The sequence below is a fragment of the Ictalurus furcatus genome, chromosome 2 (genome assembly GCF_023375685.1).
Source record: "Ictalurus furcatus strain D&B chromosome 2, Billie_1.0, whole genome shotgun sequence".
Classification (NCBI taxonomy): domain Eukaryota; kingdom Metazoa; phylum Chordata; class Actinopteri; order Siluriformes; family Ictaluridae; genus Ictalurus; species Ictalurus furcatus.
In genome coordinates, this window is record NC_071256.1 from 27,295,256 (window position 1) to 27,318,180 (window position 22,925).

General features: G+C 38.4%; 1 protein-coding gene across 1 annotated transcript in view; it reads right to left on the reverse strand.

Annotated features, from left to right (window-relative positions):
• arhgap44a (Rho GTPase activating protein 44a) overlaps positions 1-22,925 on the reverse strand; it is a 43,171-nt gene that overhangs the window by 15,762 nt on the left and 4,484 nt on the right. The window contains exons 2-3 of the mRNA XM_053612257.1: positions 873-912; positions 540-659 (exon numbers count right to left, since the gene is read on the reverse strand). Coding sequence (XP_053468232.1) covers positions 540-659; positions 873-912 — 160 coding nt within the window. The remainder of the gene's footprint in view (positions 1-539; positions 660-872; positions 913-22,925) is intronic.

Below are 22,925 nucleotides of genomic sequence, written 5' to 3' on the forward strand. Positions count from 1 at the left end.
CTGCAAAACAGCAAAAAAAAATAAATAAAAAAAAAATTCTGCAACTTGCATCACAATAAAAAAAAAACAAACAGAAAAATCAAGCATTTTTAACCGCAACGATAACAAAAAAACTCAAACTGCGAAATCCTATATGGACTGGCTAATGACTGTTTATAGTTGTTATAATGTAAAGGGACTAACTTATATGTTATAATGTTATAACTTGTATGTTATAATGTAACAAGAATTTGTCTTGAGGACATTCCACAGCATTAAAGTATACCGTAAGGAAGTAATGATAAACAGTTAAAATGTACCATGTGTTGTTCATTAATAAATGAAAAATTGTAAAGGCTGGCAAATTGCTGTGGTATAAGAGGAAATAACATTTCAGGACATGCTGTTATTGGAAAGCTTTGGGGTAGTCTGCTTCGTGTCGGGGTGCATTGCGCCATCATTTCTTTGAATACTTTCCTTAGTATTCCGTAGTACTTTCCTTAGTATTCCGTAGTATTTCCTCTGTTGTGTTTAATTCTTTACATATCAAAACAACAAACCGTAGGTGATTTGACTGATCTCTTGTCCACATCGGCCCCTTGCTGTCCCTGCAGGCAGGCTGTGAGCTTCTTATGTGTGCTGTGTGAGACCTGCTTCACCAAGTCCAGACGCTTCTCCACCTGATGCACACACAAACAGCGCTGAAGAGGTGCACAGGCCCAGCCACCCACCCACACAAACTGCCGAATGAGTCACCACATGCATGCACAAATCCAATCTGCATACATATTTATGCGAGAAAAAAATTCTATATAAAATCGCTTATAGCAATATGACCAGAAAAGACACACAAAACATCTATACAGTAGAATAATATGGTCAGAGTGCCTTACCTGTAGTAGATCATCACTTAATACTTCTGTTTTTTCTGCCCTGTAATGTGGAGAGAGTGGAGTGATTAGGGTCATAGGGAAGCAAAGCATGAATTGAACAATTGAACAAGTGAACAAGCCTGAACAAGCCAACCTGAGGATCATGTTATGTTTCTCCAGTAATTAACTACACACAACTCAGTTAGTCTACTAATATACTTCATATAGAATTATTTATACCATTTCATATCCAAAAACCTGTGATATCTGCCCTGCTCTGAACACAGATAGAATGATAATTTCTAACAGCATTGCTCATGAATTGGAAGACGTTCAGCAATAATATTGTGCATCAGAATAAAGTGGACGGTCATCTCCACCCTCCTGTTCCCCGGCTCTGGTAAAGAATACATCACTTCTCATCCTGGGATATGACCCATCTGGGCGGAAAGTGATCATCATTAACCCCGGAGGGTCCTACCACACCTATTCTCATGACCTCAGTGTTTTAGAGTGAAGTCATGCAGCCATGGGAACCTCAACGGTGTTTAGTAAGCAATAGGGGCTGGCTCTCGGGACTGAGAGCTGACCTGTGAGCACAGAAACAGCCAAAGCAAATGTGACCCCAATGACAACTCAATCTGCATTCTGATCAATTCTCACTCCCAGCGCCTGTGCCTCGGACAGTGTGAAATTACACGTGTCAAGAGGACATGTTAGAATGGCCATGTGGGGTTGGTTCTCACTTTCTCTCATTGCTCTGGATCTGCTTGCATCGAGCCTCAGTCTACTACCATGACCCATATGCCTCGCACATACACACAGCAGAAGAAGTTGCCATAGCAGCAAATGTCTCTGAATGAAAATAGACAATAACACATCTGGGCTAGGGCAGCAAATATGTGTTATGGCTGGACAGAAGCTGTCGGTGTTAAGAAGATGTGAACTAAATGATGACAAACAGCAAGTCATCTGGATGACTGGGATGAATGTGCAGTGTCTAAAGGAGTCATAGAATAGGGCTGTGAATACCTTGTTTAATAAAAACATGGCTGCCTTGAAATTTTTATTATATTTTCTTTTCCCTGGAATGATCAAGTTAATGCGATTCATAAGGGTTTAACAATACACCAAATTCAATTTCGATATAATACATGTGATCATGCTTGCCGTCAGCGTTGTAACTTCCCGGGAATTCGAAGTGCTTCCTTATAGCAGACTTTAAGTCACCTATGTTTTGATGCTGCTTTTCTCAATTCAATATGTTAGCACACTAGTATATGTCTAGTCAACTCCCATAGTCCTGATGTGAGATATAACCCACCCAAGGACACTACTTGGGCGGGTTGATTAGGTTTTATAAACAAAAGTAAAGCAACAACAGCACATTCTCAAATGAATTCTGAGATTGTGAAATGTTTTGGTGTATGGGCTGGAGTATGTGTATGTGTGTATACATGCAGATGGCAAATATCATATATCTTGGCCAAAAGAAGTAGATAAATTCTCAAACATATGTACATACATTCATGAGTTCCTTCTTCCTACTCAACGATTTCCACATACAGGCTCACCGTACCATTTATGATCTTAAAGGCATACCCACTCAGTGCTACTCTCATTTCCATATGTGGGCTCAATGATATGGACACATTTCCATATATAATCGGAGGCCTTATGTGGTTTGCAATCTGCAGACAGACCCTGTTAAATGTTTGTGACCAGTGTAAGTATTCTGAGGGAATGTGCTAGTCAGTGCCTCAAATAAATCCAGAAATGCAATGAGTGCTTTGCTCTGTTAAGTAGACATCTTCAAACAGGCAATGGCTGATTCATGATTCTACATTTCCCATCTGGCCTTTGACCTTTTGACTGCCTCATGTTTTAAGGAAATAAATAAATAAATAAATTATATATATATATATATATATATATATATATATATATATATATATATTACATGCTGCCTGGAAAAGATGCTGCTGAAAGCCAGAATTCTGAAATATCCCATGGTAGATAAACACAAACAAACTGGCAACAGAGCACTGATGATTCATACGATTGACCCAGTGCTCCTGCTGCCAATACTGCTTGCTGGGATTGGGCCAGATTCACTGACCACCACCCAACCTGGGGCAGAGTAACCAAGGCTCTGTAGCAAAAAGCACTGAAGTCTCACAAAAGCTTTTTATTGCCTCTGCTTCTACATATACACAGGGCAGTGCATTCTTATCTGATACAAGAAATGCAAAATCCCCCAGCAAAAAAACAAAACAAAAACAAGCACAACCTCACTCCACAATTGCTCTCTCCTTTCTCCTTCCTCTCTGTGCTACAGCCCCTTCCGGGTATTGTGTCATGAGTTGGTCCACACCAACACGGCTAGTCTGCGTAATAGCTATTATGCTGCATTTATTTAAAGACCGAATAAGACTTCTGTAACTGATGAGAAGAATGGGTTCACTTTTGGCATCCTTTTAACAGAAACGCCATCAAGGCTCCGATCTGAAGCCAAAAGGCCCGTAGTGTCAGCAGTACTTCTGCCATCTGTTCCTGTGCCCTATTTCTTCCTCCTTGTTTGAGTCCCCCTTAAGGTGATGCAGAGGCTTGTGAAGTCAGCAGTTAAACATAACTCTTCTTTAGGTATGGGGTAGCATAATGGTTTTTATCTTCATAATCAATAGATTCAAGTTTTCATCTGACCATCTAGCCTTTAAAATGCTGTTATCTTCAAAGAAGCAGGATGTCATACTATATAATATCATGCTACACAAATTTTACAAGCTCTCATTCCTATGTACAGGCCTATGCACCCACACTGGGAGTGAGGAAATGAGCTTTAATGATGTCAGTGATTAGTGTCCCAGATAGCAGGCCAAGACTTGAGAATATAGTCATGGGAACTGGGGCATTTCTGGTAGAAGTGACCTAATAAGAGACCGCCTTTTAAAGAGCTGATCCACATGTAGCCATAAAGATAGGTACGAAGGCAGACTAGAAGTAGAAACTAAAGGCAGCAAGTAGCCACAATTATCTTTTTTAATGCAATGGAGTTAGGACAAATTCTGAATCTCTTTTCCCATCATTAGACTAGAGAATCATGCAAATGAGCTCTTGTTAACTAGTCCCTGCTGGCTTTCATTAAACATCTGCTGTGTTAGCACTTGGGGTGAAATATTCCTTCAAAAAGCAGGCAAAAATAGATCTGCCAGGACTGACAAGTAAAGTACAGGCATAGTAGAGCTGCAGGCATACAGGCCATGCGATTAGCCACTGCTAATAGTTATAGACAGGTAGTCACAGTTACCCTTCTACTGCCAAGAGTGAGCTCATTTCAGTGCAACGATCACTTGAGTGGTGGACACACACACACACACACACACACACAGGGATTAAAGCTGTAGGCCGCCATCAGTAATGCTGTTTGCTTTCATTGGGAGGAATTTCCGTTTAGGTATCAAGTGTTGAAGGCCATATCAAAAGTTGGCCTGCAAACAGGAAATGATGCTGGTGTGTACAGAGAGGGAGAGGATGGAGGGCTCAGGACTATTAGATATACAGGGTGTCCCCAAAGTCTCCATACACAGGAGACTATGTTTGCCAGCACCATGTCAGTTATGCCTTCGTCAGTGGATGTTCTCGATTGGATCGCAACATTTCCAGTCTTTCTGAATTTGTTAATAATATTGGCAACAGTGTCATGTGTGATCTGTTTGCCATCTTTCCTGTTAAAGTCCATCGCAACCTCACAACAGTTTCCTGATCTAGCCATGAGAATGATTTCAATACATTCTTCTTTTGTCAAAGGCATTCTTAAAGGCAATCTGTGGGGGGGAAATAATAATAATAACATGTATATTAAATATGAATAATTTTGCTAAAACGTGTTAAATTCTGAAATGGGACTTTTGGGATAGCCTGTACAGTATGTGAAAGCTTTTCTTAGGTGTGTGTGCAAATACTGATTATGAAATTTCTCAGAAGGTAAAGAAAAAGTTTTCATAGGTGGAATTCTGAGAAAGAACAATCAGTAGGTCAAAGAGAACCATCTGTCACATCTCTCTCTTCTCTCTTTCACAATTCACACACCTGCCCACTACCTGATGAGCATGAGCTGCAGTTGATAACATTGAACCTGAGTATAAATATCAAGGCTGATGTAACAAATGCATGAGTGTTTGCTGTATCGCTTCATAGTGTTTCCATGGAAACACTGGTCTGCATTGGCACTGTTATGGTATGGGAAGAGAGTCACCAATAGCACAAGTAGCATTCTTGCAATACATCAATAACACATTAACAGTTGGATATCTTAGCAACATCTACAACTACATTCGAGCCATTTAACACCACATGTGGCCTGGGCATTAATCCAGATCTGACAAAAAAATCCCTGCTCATTGGACTATGATAAGCTCAAATCTACTTAAAACATTACCATGCTTACAAAAATGCTCAAAGTATCCTCAGACATTTAATTTTAATATCTAAGTCACAATTTGTGATTTAACAGTAGCAAAACCTGTAACATACAGTGCTCTCCACTAATATTGCCACACTTGGTAAATATGAGCAAAGAAGTCTGTGAAAATGTGTCTTTATTGTTTAACCTGTTGATCTTTTGTTAAACGAAATTCACAAAAATACTCTGCTGTCATGGATGTCAAACAATTGCAAACACAACACAGGTTTATCCAAAAAAAAACTTGGTTAAATATATAAATATACCCCTATGAATTCATGTGAGAAAAATATATTTGAAATATATAATGATTTTTTAAAAAACCTTTTTTTAGTACACCTAGGTGAGCAGGAACAGCAAATTGTTCAACCATGACTTCCTGTTGCACAGGGGTATAAATATAAATTAACACATCAGCCCAATTCCCTTAGTCATTCATAATAATGGGTAAGACCAAGGAATATAGCTGTGATGTGCAGCAAAAGGTTTTTGAGCTTCACAAAATGGGAAGTGGCAATAAGAAAATAGCAAAAGCATTAAAAATGCCCATTTTAAAATTTAATATTATGAAACAATATTAAGTAAAATGCATTTTTACAATAAATCACGTTTTGCGCAGCTGCCAGGGGCGTAACCTGGCCTGGGCATTAGGGACTGTAGCTCCGAAAAAATTTTTCTTCGGGGTGTTGTAATTTTATATCTTCAGTGAATGGAGGAGAGACCAATCAGACAGTGTTTACAGGAAAATACATGGAAACACTCGTGTCTTATTGGCTCACAGCTCTCAATTCTGCCAAACACTAGCACACAGTTAGTGTGAGGAAAAATGGATATACGCCGATTTTTTTTAAACGAGTAAAGGGGTTGAAACTGAAACAGTAACATCCTCTGATGCTGAGCAGGATTAAGGTGTGTAAATATCTATATGATTCCCAGTTTACGTGAACATGAGCAGAGCATAAGGAAAGCTAATGTACTTTGCATGGCACTGTAGCAGCTAAACCCATACAATGATAGCTTAGTTGTGCCTCTCCTTGGCTAGTGACACCAAACTAGCCTAGTTAGACAAGTTTTATATTTTATCGGTCTGGTAGTCCTACATACAGTGACAACACCTGAGGCAAGTTTTATGATAAATCCAACTTTTTTTTATAGCATATTTTTGTAGGTTTTGAAAGTAACTTGAAAGTAAAGTAATTAGTAATCTGATTACTTTTTACATGCAGTAATCAATAATGTCATCAAATTGCATGTTTAAAATAGTAATTAGTAATCTGTAGTGGATTACTTTTTTTGAGCAACTTACCCAACACTGATAGTAATGCTCCTAATGTCAGTTTTTTCTTCAAAGTGTTGAGAAAGTCTTCTTTTTAAAATGGAACAATTAGTTTAGCACTAAGTTACTGCTTTACCCCAAACACCAAATAATAATTGAACTGGCATTTAAAATATTTCACTCTACCATTAACACAATTGAAGGAATGAATTATATTAGCACAGGGCAGAGAGTATAATGCAAATGACACCAAGATGAGTGGTTCTCAGATAGCCTTTGCTAATTCTTTGGTAATTACTTTTGAAATTTTACATTTTTATCTTGAGTTCATGCCTACTTCTAGAGCAAAGATACACAGATGCTTTCTATGCAGGCATCTTGTTTTATTGTAGTGCATGACAAGCATAGGGTATAAATTTGCCATCTCCACCAACAATCCATCCATTTTCAGTACCGCTTATCCTACACAGGGTCGCTGGGAGCCTATAGCCTATCCCAAGAAACTTGGAGCATGAGGCGGGGGACACCCTGGACAGGGTGCCAATCCATCGCAGGGCACAATCACACACACACACACACACACACACACACACTACGAACAATTTAGAGATGCTAATCAGCCTTCAACAGATGTCTTTGTTACCGGGGGAGGAAACCAGAGTTGTGTATATGCAGATCTATAATGAATATGTGTATATGTGGATTTGTTATGCCCTGTGCAACATCAATACAAATGCACTTAATTCCTACTGTCCTTGTTTCCCTTCCTTTTTAGCTCCTCCCTTTGAAGATGTGATGAAAGGAAACAAGGACTCTTAAACTGAGTGCTCATTTTTTTACTTCAATTACCCTGGCCACTTTGCGGGACTGTTGCTTGTCCACATTTTCCTATATTCTCAATGAAAATGAATCAGTGAGCACAGTGATATAGTGAAATACATATGAGCCATATATCAGCTTAATATCAGCTGTATTCTACCTACCGTTTTACCACTAAACATAGAAGATTTATGAATTCATGAATAATGAACATGTGCATAATGACACGTGAATAAAACAGAAACTGGGGTGGCGTGTGGTGCCAAGCCGCCAAGCTGGTGTAACTGCTCCTCCTCCTGCACACTGTACACCCCAACTGAGCAGATCTGACCTGAAGAGACTGTTCATGCAGCTCCATCATGCCAAGCTAATACACCCACACACACACTCGCACACATACAGACAGAACTGCTATATCCTGATCACACTGGGAGAGAAAGAAAGAGGCCTGCAGCGTTGGCGTAGAACTGGGAGGCGTTTTCATGTAGGACCTGCTTTTATAATATTTCCCTACAGAGTACATTTTCATCTGCCATAAAACCCACTAAAGCACTCCATCATGGCCAGACTGCAGTAAGGACAGGAGGAAATGAGAGAAGGACTTAATTATCCTGAAAATTAATTCACCACTATTACTTATGCAAGAACAATTCAATGGCACAAGCATACAAACACATACACACTTTATGTTAGCACTACTTCATAACAAAGTTGATTCTTTTCCAATAACAGCACATCCCAAACTGTTTTATTTCTCTGACACCACAGCAGTTTGCCAATGCTAACAATATTATATTTATTTATAGCACATCATACTTTTATATTTATAGCACATCATACTCTATCCATTAATTATGTTTAATGTTGTGAAATGTCTACGAAACAAATTACTTCCTGTTAGCACTTATGTTATAACTAGTATAAACTGTCGTTCTGTCGCATTCACCTCTGACTGTTACATAGTGCTGATACAGGAGACTCCTTCCAAAAAAGCAATGCAAACATCACCTTAGAAAAACCTTAACCATATCAACAATTATATTTTTTGGAGTGTCCACCATACAAGTGCATTAATATAAACCTTGCTGCCAGAACTACTGTCTGAGCCATGCTGCTCTGGAAAATCAATCAACACTGCAATCAATGCTGACCACTTGCAATCGAGCATTCAATAGAGCTGTAGTATAAAATTGAACAAAAGTTAGCCATAGAAAAGGAGTTATACTGATGTACTTATGTTATAGATTACTATGTCAGTCAGATTGAGCATGTTTCTTTGATAGCTATTAACAATTGGGTTATGGTGTTATGTGATATAGGGGTCGGCTTAATGGTTAGCACATTTGCCTCATGCCTCTGGGGTTGGGGGTTCAAATTCCTCCTCCGCCCTGAGTGCGTGGAGCTTGCATGTTCTGAGCTTTGGGAGTTTCTTCCGGGTACTCGGGTTTTCTACTCCAGTCTGAAGAGATGCGTTGTAGGCTGACTGGCGTTTCCAAATTGTCTGTAGTGTGTGAACGTGTGTGCAATAGTGCCTTGTGATGAGTTGGTACCCCATCCAGGGTCGTGCCCCGAGTTCCCTGGGATAGGCCCCAGGCTCCCCTTCGACCCTGTGTAGGATAAGCAGTATGGAAAATGGATGGATGTTATATGCTATATGGGATTATTATTTCTACAGAAACAACAGTATATTTAAAAGTACTTAAACATTGCATTGATGGATCTAGTTTATGGCTCTCTGTGTTGAAGCTGAACGTAGCCAGTGTGAGACTTTTGAAGCCACTCTATTTTTGGTACACCTTCATGAATGTAGGATTCTAGGCACATGCCATCCAGGCATAAATAGCGGTAGCGTCCTACAAAGTGCTCCCTAATCCCCACAGCAGTAGTCTGTAACAGCTGTAATCCCCTACTGGATTCCCCAACCATGTCTTGAAACAAATAATGACAAGTGCTTTTGAAATGCCTGCAAGTTTTTCATTTGCATATTTTTTAAAAATAAATTTAAAAGAGATTACACAGTTCATCTGGAAATTGAGTTTAGACCAAATGCCTTTATTTTATTTTAACTGGTACTTTCAGTTCTCCTGAATAACAGGCAGTAATTATCAATAACATGTAGGTGGTATGCTGCAGAGGAGCAGAAAACTACTTTTAAAAAGTGCATGGTTTCTAGGCAACCAAATCAGACATTTTGTAGGCTTGGATAGGATGAAGACAATGTGATTCATGAGTGTGAGGCAAAAATAATTAAGCTGCAGAAACCAGACCAGGTGTGATATTCACAAAGCATCTCAGAATAATGGTGTTGATCAAGAATCAGATTCTTGTTCATGGTGACACTTTTCACATTGGCAATACTTTCTGAATACTCTTTTGAGTAGGAAACAATGTTAAAACAACCTAATATATAAGTGTGTGTGTGTGTTTATATATAAATAATATCTGTCCTAATCTATCTATCTATCCATCCATCCATCCATCTATCTATCTATCTCGCCCATCTAGTTACTCATAAGAAGGCAGTACTATACAGGTTATAAAGCTTATTTGAACTATATGTGTTTGTAATAGTTTTGCATGTCATAACAATGCATTAAATGTACTACTGATATACAGTGGGGTCCAAAAGTCTGAGCCTACATTGAAAATCTGGGTTGTTTTTTTTTTTTCATTTAAAATTGGAAATAAACAGAAGGTTAGAACTCTGAAATATTTTAAATAAAGGAAGTAAATGTTCAATATCTTGAATATTTACTATTCAAAATTCTGCACTATTTCTAGGTTCCTATTTAAATGTAAGAAAGTTTGTGCTATTGTCCATGTTAACTGCTTTGTACAAAAGGTCTGATTTCTTCATGTCTAACCTCTACTATTGAAGCATGTGCTCAGACAACACTCTGTTGGATGTAATTTTATCATAAGGTTTTGCACAAACTTGTGGAGTCCATGCCAGCTCGAGTGCACACTGTCATAAAGCAAAAAGGGGATGTATCAAATACTAAGAAACTCTGAAATGCTTGTAAATAATTCAAAGATTCTACTTTACACTCAAGTTGCTGTCAACAATATCATATGCAATGAAAACTGTTGTATTAAACTAGAAAAGGATGCAAAATAGAAGCATTTTCATTAGTGCTCTCAGTCTTTTGGACCCTACTGTATGCATGAAAATAACAAGTAAATAGTTTTGTTTTAATAGGTAGAATTTCACCTTTAAGAAATGACTTTTCAGAACATCTAATAGAGTTTCACAGTTTGTGATGAAGTCACATAGCGTGTTAAAACTGCAAAATATGTCAAAGGAAACCAGTCTTGATAACTCCAAACATGGGGCAACTGACGAAATGCAGAGCGGAACAATGGTTGAAAGCAAAGCTCACAGAAGATGATGAACGTTTAACAGTTACAAGACACACCAAAATGATGACAGAATTAATAGCTGTCACAAGGTCTCAACAAATAACTTACATTAATGTACAAGCCTGATCTATAAAGATTCGTAACTTGCTGTAGGTATTAGAGATGTTTTGCTGAAAATGTTTTGTTGAAAATATCCAAAATGGCAATCAAAATACTAGCAATATCAGAATTATAGCACCATGTATGCCTTTTTCAAAGATGCATTCTTGTATAAAACAAGCATCTGATTTTTATTTGTCCTTGATTAATGAAGTTCATTTCATTGCAGGGCACCATACACACATACCTGACACACTCCTTTATACCTAGGTGCAATTTAGAGTAGTCAATCCACCTAAACACGTTCTGAGAGGTGGAAAAACCTTCAGGGATGCGGAAAACATGCAAGTAGGAATTATTAGCCATTTGTCCAGAAGGTGGTAGAAACATTTTTCTTGATCAAAGATAGCAATTCAATAGAAGAATGTCTGAAGTGTGGAGTTTTACAAAGTGTGGTTAATGCCTGTACTTTCTCTTCTCAATGCTTCAGTTGTCTTTTTGTGTACATCTCTTTTTTGGCCTGAACATATACAGCTGAATAACCATGTGAAATGTGAAATCACCCATTCACCCACCCAACTCACATTAGATCATTTCTATTGCTGGAGTAATACAACTCCACTTTAATGCTGACCTGAAAAATGTTAGAAGAATTATAGGCTACATTTTCAATATGATGTTTAGCTACCTAGCTGTAGCTTTATGTACCATTAAACATATAGTCAAACTATAGTTAATATATAAATCAATCTTTATATATAAAACAAACAAATGTTGCCCCTCCCTTCGGTGTTCTGTCCAAAGCTATGCCTCCAATGTCATTAGCACAATTTGATCAGCAGGCAAGTAGACACCTCAACTTCCTGATTGGTTATATGGTGGACCACATAATTTGTTATTGTTTTAATTTTTACCCTTTTACTGGGCCTGTGGACACCACAGAGCCCGGAGTTCTACGCTGCCAGAATTTGAGGGGAACTTCACTAAATAAATCACTGACTCCATCTTTAATCTATAACTTCATTCTCCATTAGCTAATGAAACAGCTATCCTTGCAGAAAAAAACGAAAAACAGTCTACAAAGCAGTTGTAGTCTTTTGAGTTTCACATTACTCCCACTGCTATAATGAGTCACCAGGAGGGGGTTTTCCCAGCATTATTACAGGAGTTACCATGCTCACAACCAAAATGTATCTGTGGTGTTCATTAACTCATCTTCAGTAACTTTATCCTGGTCAGGGATGAGGTGGATCCGGAGTCTCTTCCTTGAACACTGGGCATGAGGTGGGAATACACCTTGAATGAGATGCCAGGCCATTGCAAAGAATCATGCACATATTTGCATACTACTTGACAGCTAGGGGCAATTTAGAGCTGCCAAATCACCTACCAACATGTTTTTGGAAGGTGTGAATGTCCAAAGAAAGCCCACACGGACACGGGAAGATCATGCGCAGACAATAACCTAAGTTCAGGATTGAATCTGGGACCTTGGAGCTGTGAGACGGCAACCATTCCACCCTGAATCAATGCTATGTTATTTTTCCCCAGAGTGTCTTTTGAACCAAATAAACCAAGCACTGGAACAGAATATAAGTGTACCGAGAAACATACAAAAGAAATGTGAAAATCTGGGCACTTAGTTTCTACCATTGCTAATAATGCTTGCTATCATAATACACTTTCAGCTAGGCTAACTAAAATGAAGTAGCAATGTTTGATAGCATTTCATAGTGTTCCTTGTTTCAAGGATGAAGTCTATTGTGATCTTGAGTGATTCTCATCCTCATTAGGATGCAGTATTAACACTATGAGTGATTCTCTGTTTCAATAACATTTGTACTTTTTGCACACATTTATGAGTTCTGTTACTTTCTGGCAAGGTGTGCAACAAGAGGTTATGAACTCTTGTTATGACTTTGATACACAGGCTTCACTAGTTCCAAAGGAGAACTCCCTGGTGGTCCAGAAACAAAAGTACTATAGAATGGAAGGTTACATATGTATCTGTGGTTCTACAACTGAGGTGAGGACTGCCAAGATGATCTGATTCACTTGATGGTTGGGTTGATGAGAAGCCAGAGGATGAGTGTGACATATTGGGGGACTTTCTTTTAAATGGGGTAAAGGTCATGGTCACAAGGTGACAACTTTGCTATTGGTACACAACAAGGAGACAAGCAATAAGAATACATGACTAGTTTCAAATGAAACTGCCTGGCTGTGCTCAACTCAGTCAAAGAACCACGGTTACATTCTGTTATCTCACAGGAGTCTCTAGAAAGTCTTTTAATATCAAGGTCACCTCAGAGGTACCCTGTGGTGCAACACTGCTCCCTTAAGACGACCACATAATAATGGCTACAAACACACTGCTAATCAAATTACAAAGTGATGGAATACCAGAAGAAGAGCTACTGGCATATCGTTATGGCCTTCCCAATCACCAGAGCACAAAAGAGGGCAAGGTAGATGTCCTTGTGACATTTTTTGTTGTTGAAAATGACAGATCAATATCATAGTTCTGGAAAGCTTTCAAAGAAGGACTAAAAATGCACTAAAGGTAAGGGGTAATATCTACAGTACCTAATAAGGTACTTGATGTTAATTAAGGTATTGATATTCTGTTACTTACTCTGTTGTCCATTGCCTGTATGGAACATCTTGATCAAAGATCAACTGCAACATGGTGTTGAACATGCTGTAGCCTAGCAGCTGCTAGTGTCCAGTGTAAAGGCCACGTTGATTAGCATGACAGTGTGTTGGCTGCAGTGCTGCTGTGATTCTCTTGTAAAATGGGCTTAAGATGAGCTCCAAACTGAGTGGATGCAAATGAAAATGTAATAACAATAATACATTCATATTATATATCCATATGATGAGAGCGGTCAATGGAGAATGATCTATAATAACTCGGATAACCACTCTGTACAACTGTGGTGAGCAGGAAAGTATCTCAGAATGCACAACATGTCGAACCTTAAGGTGGCTGGGCTACAACAGCAGAAGACCACTTCTGGTTCCATTTCTGTCAGCCAAGAACAGAAAGCTGAGGCTGCAGTGGGCACAGGCTCAACAAAACTGGACAGTTGTAGACTGGAAAAACATAACCTGGTCTGCTAAATCTTGATTTCTACTGAGGCACACAGATGGTAGGGTCAGAATTTGGCATCAACAGCATCAGTCCATGGACCCAACCTGCCTTGTGTCAACAGTCCAGGCTTGTGGAAATGGCGTAACGGTGTGGGGAATGTGTTCTTGACACACTTCGGGCCCGTTAATACCAAACAATCATGACTTGAATGCCACAACCTATTTGAGTATTGTTGCTGACTATGTGCATCCCTTCATGGCCACAATTTACCCATCTTCTAATGGCTACTTCCAGCATGTTAATGCACCATGTCACAAAGCAAAAGTCTCCAACTGGTTTCATGAACATGACAATGAGTTCAATGTTCTTCAGTGACCTTCCCAATCACCAGATCTGAATCCAATAGAACACCTTTGAGATGTGGTAGAACGGGAGATTTGCAGCATGAAAGTGCACCTGAGAAATCTGAATGAATTGTGTAATGCAATCGTGTCAACATGGACCAGAATCTCAAAGGAATGTTTCCAACATCTTGTGGAATCCATGCCATAAGGAATTGAGGCTGTTTTGAGAGCAAATGGAGGCCCTATCTAGTATTAGTATAGTGTACCTAACTGCTCAGTGAGTGTATATGTGTAGAACGCCATAAAAAATGATTGGGGTGGGAGTTGGGCAAATCTGCATCTCACATGACCCTAAGTGCATTTGTGACCCCAAGGTTGAGAAACTATGCTGTAGCAAAAATAAGGGTGAAACAAAAGCACATGGAATCCCCACACTTTTCCACTAGCCATTCCCAGCAGGCTTCAGCTACTAACTGCTTCTTGATTTAGACTACACCTGCAGCAGCGCCTACATAAGACAGTAATACAGTTTAAAAAACAACAAAAATAAACAAAGGGACAAATCTACAAATTTGGATTTGAGCCATCATTGTGTGGCCAGGAACCACAGAGCAACTGAGTGCCCTTTGAAGCCGTCAAGTGCACAAATTAGGTTTGCTGAGAGCTCATGTTCATTCAATGTTCCAGTTGTGTGGTGTGAAAGAGATGACTCAGCCCAACAACTCTATCAAGCAGTAGATGTCTCTGCTGGCACAGATGGTGCAGGCTTACTGGGTCTTAAGCACATCCAGATTCAGATCTCACCACAGCTGTCCTTCACCTGGTCATATGAACATGCTGGAGCAATGATTCCCTACCTTTATTGATCCACCTGCTATTAGAGGACGTTATTATTGAGTCTATAGTATGAACCTATTGTCAGTGGTCATGTTTATTAATGGGACACATTTCTGTTCGTTGTGACATTGTGAGGGAAGACTGTGAGCTGTGTGTAATCTCCTCCGGTGTCTGAGCTGAAGTAGACATGTGGATATAAAGACTGAATTCACCTGCGGCACCTTCTCCACTTTACTGTCTGCTCACAGCTCAACACCAGGTATTACTTCAAACAGGAGGATGAGCATGTGCACTGCAGCAGATGAGAAAAGAGCGGGAGGTATTTCTACTACATATGCTGGAAGGTTCCATAGCTAAAGGCTTGTATGCTTTTTATCTCCCTCTGTAATGGCAGAAACTGGCAACAAGCATTGCTTAATAAAATCAGAAATACAATACTACGATTTAATCTGTGATTTGATGCCATCACGGGATTACTCAATAAATAGGACTGATGTTTTTTTCAGGGTGTTCAAATTGTTTAAGGCACAATTAAGGGTGCTTTCACACCTATTAGTTTGAATCTGATTTCATTTGCTATTTGGTTTGGTTGCACACACACAAAAGAGGAAAAAACTTGGCAGAGGGATGTGTAGGGCTGAAAATGTACTCATACTATTCTTTTATTCATGGGTCAGAAATATGCTGACAGGAAATGCAAGCAAACCTTAGCTAGATGTGCATAGATAATTATATAAATAACCAGTTTAAAACATCCATCCATTTTCCGTACTGCATATCCTATACAGGGTTGCGGGGAGAACATGCAAGCTCTGCACACACAGGGTCGGAGGCGGGATTCAAACCCCCAACTCCAAAGGTGCGAGGCAAATATCCTAACAATTAAGCCACCATCTTTAAAACATTTTAAGTTTATTTCCTCTCTTTTTTCGTTGGTTCAAATATCCAGAACAGATTTCTGCAGTTCTACAGCTCTGTCCTTTGGGTCAGTTTAGTAGCTCAATGCATAATTGAAAAGAAGATTACAACACAGTCCCACTGACCTACAAATCTACCTGGATTTACCAGCTTTGTAAATGCAATTCAGCACTGATTTAAGTACTAATTTAAGCCCTATGTTTACACAAAGTGTTGTATACTGGGAATTTATTAGCAATCTAGCATGCTTACCAACATGTCTGAGTTGATTGCTAGCCGACTAGCTAACTTACCAACCATAAACAGTAAAAACAAAAGTAAAACACAGTTCTACTATAAAATTCCAGGCTACTGAATGTCTACATGCCATATCATCCTTTAATTATATGATTATAGTTGGGTCAGGAAGTGTAATATAAAATATCTTGCTTGCACAGTGCTAGAGAAAATGCATCCTCTATATTGAATGGGCTATGGTGTAATACTCTATCTATGAATTGAAACCATGGTGATGATGGTGAATTCCACTAAGATTGGATTGGATGAATTTTCTCTTGTGGAATTTACTTAAAGTACTGTGTTTTTAGAACTGTGTTTTTAGATCAGTCAGAACTGTTTACAGCTGCACTGATAAGAACCAAGATGCCCTAAAGACATTTACAGTAAGGTATATTTTGGATAAACTTGTATCCTCTGGATACTTATTTCCACTCAAATTCATGTGCACTAGGTGCAGACTCTATTCCCACACTATAACAGACAGCTTGAGCCAGTCAACACACCTAAACCTATTTTGTTACAGTTTAGGTTTATTTAATTATTTTCTATGAGGACTCTGTCTATTTCCAAAGTGTCCCGAGACATATTAGATTGAAGCAGAATATACAGCTGAAGAATTACAGCAGATTGATGTAGTGAGAGTGAGAAGGGAGTGAAAGACTGAACTGGCCTTTGCAGAGGCAGAACAGCTCAGGCTGGATGGAAATTGATGATGTCGGTGCCAAACGAAATTGAATATCTGTGTTGCAATGATTGTTAATTTAGAGTGCCTCTTATTCAAGGACTTGATGTGTCTGGGGGTGTGACAGTGTCTGCACCATGCATCACTGACTGTGATGACTTTCAGGCCCATAACATTCTTGCAGTATCAGATACTGTTTTCCAGACATATAATACACATAGTATGCCATGTACAGTTCCTTTAGCTAATCTGATTATTGCTAGCAGCATCAACTATCGCATGCTAATTTGGTAACATCACATAATAAAACCATGCCTATGCTAGCATTTCAGTCACATGATTTTTCTGTTGTAGTCTCCATATTTGGGACTGGATTTCTGGCTTCAGTACACAATGTGCAGGTGAAAGATGGCTCATTTTATTTTGGAAGAAAATAAATGGTACACTGACAGTCAATAAAATAGACCTTGCAGAACTTTATATACTTTTACCCAAATTGCTGATTCTAATTCACTAAATTTGTGTTCACCAAATTTGTATGGCTGTAATATACTGCTCTGATTTTGTCAAAAATTTAGACCATGGTAGACTTTTATGAGTACGGCAGGTGTCATCATGGGTCAGTGTTTTCATAACTCCATTGTTACAGTGTAAGACGTAACTGACCTAATAGCAAGTGAATAATTCTGGCTCACACTTAATTCAACTTTTGGCCCAGAATTAAAAGATAACACAATTACTGGTTGATTTTTTTTGTGTGCCTAGGTTCCAAATGCAAAATACTTGAAAAGTGTTGAAAGTGTTGTGTTGATAGTGTCGAAAGCCACTAATTGTGGCTGCTTACACTTGGGGCACTTTTTGCCCACAGTACATCCTTATTTGCCTAAACTAAAACAAACTTGGCTTGGAATCATCTGCTACCTGGCTGATTTATTTGGCATTAAATATTTTTGTACTAATCTTATTTATTTCTCATATTTTTTCTCATACGTAGCAAAACCTTGTCAAACCTAAGTATTGTGATGTACATCGTTAAGTATCATGATATAATATTTTTTGCCACATCTTAAAATCTACCCCAAAATACTTTATTTGCTTCTCAATTAATTATGCAAAATAACAATAATAATAAAAAAATAAATCTGTGGATTCATATTTTAAAAGGCTGAGCTGTAATGGCAGACATCCTCAAAATAGCATAGCTGCACAGCTCATGTAATATGCTGTGCAAATTCAGCATTAATTATGCCATAAACCTTTGAATCATGTTTTACAGGAGTAATGCATTGATTTGTATTCATGTAAGGTCAACAGGCCAAACTCCTTATGGTGCATGAGAGCAATTAATTTTTAAATTAAAGTGTTTCTTCTAATGGACTATAGAACCTTTCAGCAGTAATGTTTTGGACTTGGATACCAGTTGGTTTTATATGACATCAGATAAAACTGAGAAACATCCATGCTCCCCACCTAGAGCTGTTTAAAAAACGAATTAAATGCATTAATTAATTTAATTTAATTCTCAAACCTGATTGGTCAGAAAATGGTCATTAATTTGAGAGATGAGAGTAGTAGTTAATAACAGTGGATATGAGAGTAGTAGCTGCTAGGCATGTGTTTAGGATATTAATGCGCTTTTTCTAATGCATTATCATTTACTTACATTATCATCAAAATATATTATCATCAAATTACATAGCAACTTTGTATGATAGATTGTTGATATGCTGAGGTTTTCTTTGAGAAGACTTTTTTTTTTTTTTTTTTAGCACTTTGGAAGGAGTCTCCAGAGTCTCCAGAGGCAAAGCTGTAAGTTTTAATACTTGTGAAATTCATCAGTACAAGATTTTGCAGTTTCTTAGCAACATGACAAGGTGCATTTTTGGGGGAAAAAACAACAACAAGAAAAACAGAGACTGCTAATAGAATAACTGTTTGTAGTTGCTATAACGTAAGTGAAAACAGGAATGTTCCACAACATTAAATGTAACTGTAAACAGATAAAAGTGTGACGTTTCATACTTTAATTCTTTTTTTTTTTGTCTTGGCAAATTTCTACGGTATAAAAGGAATAAAACACTCCCTGGTGTGCTCTTATTATTATTTTGGGAAAATAATTACCTTTGAGCTGGTGTCCCACTGTTTCATTCCTTACTAATAGGCTGAAAAGCCTATACTACCCTAACCGACACACTGTGCAGGCAAGTTATAACTTAGTAGTGTTTCAAATCATTGGCTTCCCTTTGAGCTGTGCGCCTCTGTGGGAATATCCACTGCAAGAACAGTCTGCATCACATCAGTAATGTCATGCAGAGGAGCCCACAGGTGTGTATGAGGGACTGTATGTTGCTGCTGACATTGCATACCTGCAAGCCTCCAGTGTGGGAGGAGAGGAGAAGAGAAGAGACAAGAATAGAGGGAAGAGGAGGAGGAGGCAAAGAGAAGAGAGAGGAGGAGCTACTGATAGATACAAAACTAGGACACTGCAGAGAGAGAGAGAGAGGTGGCTGTAATGGCTGAAAAAAGATACTGTCCCTGTGACATATCAGATATAGCTGAAAGATGACGTTGCCTGCTTTTCTGCTGTCGCTTACTCCAAAGGTTGGGACAGAATAAAAGGGCATTACTGATCCTTCGATATAGTTATATCGCATTTATTGCTGAAAATGTATTACTGGAAAAACTCAACTCTAAACCGATCCCAAGCCAATTCAATGACATTTATCATCTAATTTAACTGATACAAATCACATTTACTGAATTTAAAGCTAAGCTGATACACATGGTACATATCTGGAACTTTTATAATGTCTAAAAAAAAAACCCAGATATATAACTAAACCAAACCTTGGCAAAACCAAATGAAAATACTTAAAACATCATCTCTGGCAAAGACAGTACATGTTTATTTTAAGAACAGGACATGATTGAAATTCACATCTATTCTGACAGCTACGGCTTATTGTTCTGCCTGTATTTCACCATTTATGCTTTAGGTCACAAGCAAATTGGACAAAGAGCAGTACTAATGTGGGCTGGTGATAAACATGCATACTTAACCTGGACTAGCCACAGAGCAAAGAGCAAATACTTGTTTTTAAATTAAAGCTTATTATTACTACTGTAAGCAATTTGTATACATATATGTGCATACATTACAAGGCACACATAAAATACATGCTTCATTACAACTTACTCCTGGGACAGTGACACCTTGCCTGACACCCACCAACCCATCCAGACTAAACCTCAGCACCTAACACACCAACACCAACACCTCATGCATTCTCCCATTTAGCATTTTTGGAAAGTCTTTGTGGGTTTCATGCTAACTCATGACAAGATGTGACATATTTTTCTCTTATTAACTCCAGAAAAGGGAAAAAGAGAGAAGCTGCTGAGAAAACAATTGTTTACAGCTGTTGTAAACATTATGTAAGAAAAGAAAATAACTTGTTTCATGGACATTCCACAACATGAATATAACTTTAAATAGATGAATAAAAATGGTTTGTTGTGGAAAACTACAACAGGGTTGCATAACACAATTCCTTTGATGATTATTTTCCTATAACTCTACACTCCATCGTGTTTTATTCCTTAAGTAGTACAGTTGTTAGATTCAGATTAAGCATTGTGTATAACTAAAAACGTATCAATGACTACATTTATAAGGATATCAATATTCTGATATTAATTGGAATTTGGCAATCCGATTGCCCGATTCAGATTAATATTCAAGATAATATTCTGTTCCCAAATTCTGAAATTTGTTGCATGTAAACACCTGATTCAGAAAATCCACTGAAAGGAGGTATATGCTCACGCTCAGTCTGCAAGGAATAGTGGGTAGCAACGGCAGCATCTTGAATCTCCCGGGAAATAACACCGGGGAAAGGAAAAGCACATGTGTAGATCAGCATACTTACAACAACCATGTACAGTATACAAGAATAGTCGGATGCCTGTATGCATCTAAACATCGTATTTGGAATATGGCTGCAACCCGAATATAGACCTTAAACAGAATTTGATGTGCATGTAAACATAGTCAGTGTCAGCCAATGAGCAAAATGAGTTGGGGGAAAGGCAATATATATACCACTTATATGTGTGTGTCTCCAAGATGATCATCCATTGTTCTTTTTAATTAATAAAGCAAAACGACACTAGATAAGCTAGCTAGTTAAGTCAGGGTTGAAAGGGTTGCAATTGCAATTTCACCAATTCAAGTAGTTTTCTGCAAAAAAAGCACAGAAAACTCAGTTTACTGCTGAACAGTTCACTGCTGTCATGAAGCAGGTAGATGGATCCAAGCTCAGGTTTTCCAGTTTTATTAAAAACAAAGAAGACAAACAAAACGGCTTGGTAATACTCAGAAATGTGAGAAAGGCAAAACACACATCAACTAGACAGTAAGCAAGCTATGGTGAAAAAACTCTAATGAAGAAGAATCTTCATAGACACAATGCTGAATTGAGACTTTGCAAAAAGTAATAAACTTTGGGTTATTTAAAGGGAGTAGGTTGATTGCAACCAATTTTGATTTATTGAAGTTCATGTGCTGAGGTTGTGAGCTAAGGATCATGGGAGATCATGGGAGTTTTCTGTACCACTTATCCTACACAGGGTCATGAGGAAGCCTGGACCCTATCCCAGGGAACTTGGGGCACAATGCAGGGGGCACCCTGGATGGGGTACAAATCCATCAGACTTTAGTTATTTGTTTATGTATTTTTGTATATTCGATACATGGACACTGTATTAGTTTGATTTCTACAAAGCAGCTGTAGTGAATTCTTATCATAAAACCAGTTAACCATGATTATTCCTATATTACACTTATACCAATCTATATAATCAGAATAAGAAATGTAAGAGGGAGTAATCACTAAAAATTGGACTTTGTCTAGTGCAGATTTCGCTTACTCAGCTGTAACTGTCTCCTGGTTTGTACCATCTAGCAACTAAGGTGTTTTGTGGGATGAATAAAAAATAATTCCCTTAGTGTAGTGTGTGACAAGGCTCTGTAGGGTGAACAAGTTCATCCGCACACACGCACACACACACACACACACACACTTTTTTGCTCTAGCCAAACAAGACGCTGGCTGCCACCCTTCCTGAGGGAATGAGTACACCGCAGTTCCTCCCCACCAATCACACAAACATCAGTAACAGCACGTGAATGAGAGCAAGGCCTCCAAATACACAACCAGAGAGGTCACTGTGGGCCAAAGCAAAGTCACAAACTTTCCCTCTGACATACTCACACTCACTCACACATATCATCTGCAGGAAATTGCCATTTTCTTCTAAGTGGGAGTGAACCTCAGTGCATTACAGATGATGAGGGACACACTGTGTGATGGGAAACACTAAATGTGTAAATACAATTATACAACAGTTAGTTCCGGTCCACTAATTTGCTTGGATGAGTGGCACAGGGGTGATTCCAGGATATATTTCTATCAATAAATACTGGCTTAGATAACATTGGGCATGATTTCCAGGCTCTTGTGCAGTGCCCTGTGCCCTAATACAGGTGGTATTACATGAAAAGTGTCACTGCACAAGAGCCTGAAAATCATTTTGTATTGAATAAATTATTTGCATGAGATTCTGACACAATTCTGTTCTACTAAATAAAAAAACATCATATAGGCATTAATTATTCATTTAACTTAATTTATTCTCAACACAAATATTGCACTGTGTGTGTGTGAGAGTTCTCTACACTCCATGTTCTGAACTTGAAATTTGTATTTGTTCTTGTGGGTTAACTGCACCATCACACATGAAGGCTATGCTTTGCCTCAGCCTAAAATTCCCAATGTCATTGGATCAGATCGCTAAGTTAACATTCTCAAACCTCACATGTCAGTGTTTACCACTTTACTGTAG